General features: G+C 31.7%; 1 protein-coding gene across 1 annotated transcript; it reads left to right on the top strand.

Annotated features, from left to right (window-relative positions):
* The first annotated feature begins 621 nt into the window (after positions 1-621).
* On the top strand, positions 622-2,110 carry LOC120147812 (mitogen-activated protein kinase 9-like). Its single transcript, XM_039161105.1, has 4 exons — positions 622-797; positions 1,343-1,480; positions 1,787-1,848; positions 1,960-2,110. The coding sequence occupies exons 1-4, from the start codon at positions 678-680 to the stop codon at positions 2,108-2,110; spliced, it is 471 nt and encodes a 156-aa protein (XP_039017036.1). The 5' UTR covers positions 622-677.
* The last annotated feature ends 2,413 nt before the right edge of the window (positions 2,111-4,523 follow it).

Raw genomic sequence — 4,523 nt, 5'->3', positions numbered from 1 at the left:
TTTTCTAGAAGATATTCTTAAAGCTGATCTTGCAGCTTTAAGAATTTGTATTGTTGTTACTGTAATTTGGAATAAGGAAGTTAATACCTGGAAATTGTTAAAGGTCATTAATCATTTTGATCAATAGGTTTATTCTCTGTGTTCTCAAATCAAATCTCTTCTAATTAAGCTCATGGAATTGATCGTATTAGCAAAGTATACGTGCTAAAGAAAAAATATTATGAGCTTTTCATTAGTTCCATCTGTATTCAGATATGGTTTTATATCATGCTTTGTTATCATGAATATTTAGCCACTTTTAATGTTATTGGTGCACCTATCATTATTTTCATGTGCCTTATTGTTATCACTTATTTTTATATCTTTTGAACATGAGAAGTGCAGCATCTGAACTTTCATTTGTGCTTGATGTATATAATTATATAAGTATGTTTATTAGAATATAATTGTAATTTCTGAGTCTTAATCCTTTGTAGTACACTCCTACAATTGATATGTGGAGTATAGGTTATCTTGTTTCTTATATTTCACTTGATTTATTTTCACTTCAACCTGACGCTGATTTCAAGCTTTGTTACATAGATTTTAATTGAGAGATTAGATACTGATCACTCACTGCTTAATTTATCATTACCTGGCAGATTAGAAATGAAAAGGCAAAGAGGTACCTTAGTAGCATGCGTAAAAAGCCACCATTTCCTTTCTCACAGAAGTTCCCTAATGTGGATCCCGAGGCTCTTCGCCTACTTGAGCTCTTACTTGCATTTGATCCAAAAGATCATCCCACAGCTGAAGAAGTAAGATTGAGAATTCCTAGTATTTAATTTTTCTTTCAAAAGCACTAAAAAGGAAAAAAGGTATGCATACAATAGATAACCCTAAAATTTACAAAAAAATGGGGTTTCATGACAGAAGTTCCCTAATGTGGATCCCGAGGCTCTTCGCCTACTTGAGCTCTTACTTGCATTTGATCCAAAAGATCACCCACAGCTGAAGAAGTAAGATTGAGAATTCCTAGATTTAATTTTCTTTCAAAAGCCTAAAAAGGAAAAAAGGTGCATACAATAGATACCCTAAAATTTACAAAAAAATGGGGTTTCATGCTAACATTTTTTTATATTCAAAAAACATAAAGGATATGCTTCCTGTAGAATTGAAATCCATGAATGGGTGATCTTGAATGCTACAAATTTTGATTTGATGTTTTGTCAGCATCATTTCATCAAGATATGATAATTTTTCTCGTCATTGGCTTTAAATCAACTACAAATGATAAATCTAACAGTTGGATCATGACTTACAAGCTTCTGATATTCCTAATGGTGTTGTTCTACGCTGGCAGGCATTAGTTGATCCATACTTTTATGGTTTAGCAAATGTGGATCGTGAACCATCCACTCAACCTATTTCGAAATTAGAATTTGAGTTTGAGAGAAGGAAATTGGCAAAAGATGACGTTAGAGAGCTGATTTATAGAGAGGTACTCCACATTTGTTACTTAATGTCCTTTAAAAAAATCCTCTTGTTTCTTAATATGATGTCTAAGATTGTCCTTATGCAGTTTAGATACAACTTAGTAAAGTAATACTTTTTGATTGGATTTGCAGATCGAATCCTCATTTCATGTTATGTAGTGCTTAAGCGAAATATAGGGGGTGGGGGTCTGGAAATTCTAAATTCCAGTTGATAACATTTTCTTCTAGCATTGCAAATAACATTATTCTTTTTCTTTTTTCAATCAAATAGTGTCGTTGAGTGATTCAAACGACAATTTGTACATTTATAGAAGCATTATGGTAAAGGTGAAGGAAGTACTCCACTTCTAAGACTTCATGTTTTTTTGCTTAGGTATGCTTCATAAAATTTTAGGAATCATGTTAGTTCCATAATTTCTCCGCCAAACTTAGTCTATCTAGCTCATGTGTCATATTTCAATTTGCCTGAATATCGTCTTTACAGAGAGCGCGTTCTTTCTCCCAATGATGAGAATGATCAAGTTGATGGTGAGAATAACGTTGCTTCAATGACACAATATAGTTCAGAAAGCGCTAGTTCTTCAATGACACAATATGGTTCTGAAATACAAGTTGCAAAAGCACTGGAAGCTTAGTTATGGTATCTGGCTTAATAGTATGCAGAAGGTATGAATTGAAACTTGGAAGAATTGTATTGCACTTAGTAGTTCTCTAACTTATCAAAGTTCTGTAGAATCTTAACTAGCTAACAGACTCAATAGTATGCAATGAATCTTCCAAGTTGTGTTTTTTTGCTATGTAGACAAGGTGTGAATTTTTCTGTTTTCGACTTCACACCACATAAGATGTACAAGTATGGAGCAAATGGTGAAACTGATGATATGTTGGAATACCATGCTACTTTTGATTTTTCACAAGACTCCCCTTTAGTAGAACTTGATGATGATTTCTTGTGTACACGCCCGGATGGCAAGGGCATATTAGTATAACTTTATTATACCGTGATATTTTGTATCGACATATGATTAAAATATTTTTGATAACTTAATGTGAATATATTGTATGCAAATGGATTGCTTATATAAAATATGATATATATATTTAGTATTATGAGGCATTAAATGTGATTTAGTTTGATTATTTGTCAATCTACAACATATATATATATTTAATTTACGAAATACAATCACGACACACAAATGTGTGTCATGTTTTTTAATGACGTGTGCTTCAATTACACGCAATGTAAGTCATACATGAGTGTCATAAATTTATGACACACAAATGTGTGTCATCTTCATTTATGACGGGGGCTTCAATGACGCTCAATGCGCATCATAAATGTCAGTCATAAATGTGTGTCATAAATGCGCGTCATCTGATATTTATGTCGGTGGCTTCAATGACGTGAATTTGTGTGTCACCTGAACCCATAGATGACGTGCAATACGCGTAATTAAAGGGGTTTTTTCTAGTAGTGGGTATTATTATCTCTGTATTTTATGCTCATTATTCTAAACACTGTGTATAAGTTATGAAGAATTTTTAAAAGAGATTCGACAGAAAACCTTGTGCATCAAATATAAATTATATGTTATTTTCAGAGGAAATATAGGTTTGATTGATGTGTAGTAAAGTGTGCAAAAGAGTTATGAAACTCTATAATATATTTTAGTGAAACGAATCAACTTTAACTACTATTACAGAGGTAAAAATTTCCAACATCAGTTTCTGTTTGATTTACTATAATCAATGCATATTTCGGAGAGAAAAGAGAGGAGAGTAATTGTCAACTTTGTCAGTGATGCATTTTAAGAAGGATTCAGTCTATGTTATTGTTGACCCTCCTACTAAGTATGTCCACTTTATTCCAGGTCAAAACTAGTATACTTGATAAAAAGGTGAATCTTCACGAGGTTCTCTATCTATTGTTTATAATTGAGACTAGAGATTTATGTTATGGTTCTGGAAGGCTCCTTAAGATTCTGGCTACTTAAGGAAATTTTAGCATAACTCATCAAATTCCCCCTCACTTATCCAATGCTTATCCTTAAGCATGTTTCAACCCAATATGTTAACATCTCCATTTACCATCCATAATATTACCTTATATATACAAAAATATCCAAGTCAAGTCCATAACAATGATTCAAATCAAAATATCAAGAAAGTGGAAATAATAAATAGGATAAAGTTAGGAAAAATATGACATCCCATTAATCTATCAATATCAATACTACAAAATTCAACACCCTCACAAGGACTTACTCAATTTGTTTAAAGTTTTTCGGGTCTAAAAGCTCTCAAAGCCATAATAAAACATAATATTACCATAGGCTTATAAGAAAATCAAGTATTCACCACTACATACGAGCAAGATGAAAAAATTAAAGGGTCTTTAAATGGTTGTAATTAGGCTTAGGGAAAGGTAGGATGAATGTAATAATATGGGCTTATGATCAAGGCAAGAGACGTACATATAATTCAATCAAGTCCACTAGATAGACAAACTAAAGCAATTGAGAAATGTAAAAAACTTCAAACAACAACTTTTTTTTAACTTTTTTCTTTTATTTTTGATTTTTTCTTTCGAACCTTTTTAAATTTTTGTCTATTTTTTCATTGAACATTGATAGAGTAATATGTTCTCTTTTCCTAACAAGGGTAGAAAAGAGAGATAAATTAAAGGCTCAAGTTTCAAAATAAAATAAAACAAAGAAGATAAAATTGATAACAAATTTCTAACTAGGGAAAATGAATGGGTAGGTAATTTTTGAGGTGAAAAGTGGGTAAATCCTAAGTTCCCATATCATATTAAAGCATCATGTCCAAATGTAGTCTCAACATGCATTCAAATACAAGTTCCAGAATATGGATGCTAAGTTTGACACACTTAATCAAATAAGAATATCAACAAAAATTGTAATGAATTACTCTTTTAGGCTCAAATCTTACCAGAATGTGTAACATGCATTAAGTCAAGTGCATTTCAACAAATAAACTCATGGGATATTAGAAAACATTTCAAGAAAAAAACTAATCATGCCA

This window comes from Hibiscus syriacus, unplaced genomic scaffold, assembly GCF_006381635.1.
Source record: "Hibiscus syriacus cultivar Baekdansim isolate YM2019G1 unplaced genomic scaffold, ASM638163v2 tig00110943_pilon, whole genome shotgun sequence".
NCBI classification, from domain to species: Eukaryota; Viridiplantae; Streptophyta; class Magnoliopsida; order Malvales; family Malvaceae; genus Hibiscus; species Hibiscus syriacus.
This window is presented reverse-complemented; position numbering and strand designations above follow the sequence as displayed.

Bases quoted from the DNA above. Each gene is read 5' to 3' on its own strand.
- LOC120147812 (XM_039161105.1), top strand. From the start codon at position 678: ATGCGTAAAAAGCCACCATTTCCTTTCTCACAGAAGTTCCCTAATGTG. The intron at 798-1,342 runs GTAAGATTGAGA...CTACGCTGGCAG, and splicing joins ATCATCCCACAGCTGAAGAA to GCATTAGTTGATCCATACTT. The intron at 1,849-1,959 runs GTATGCTTCATA...TCGTCTTTACAG, and splicing joins CTTCATGTTTTTTTGCTTAG to AGAGCGCGTTCTTTCTCCCA.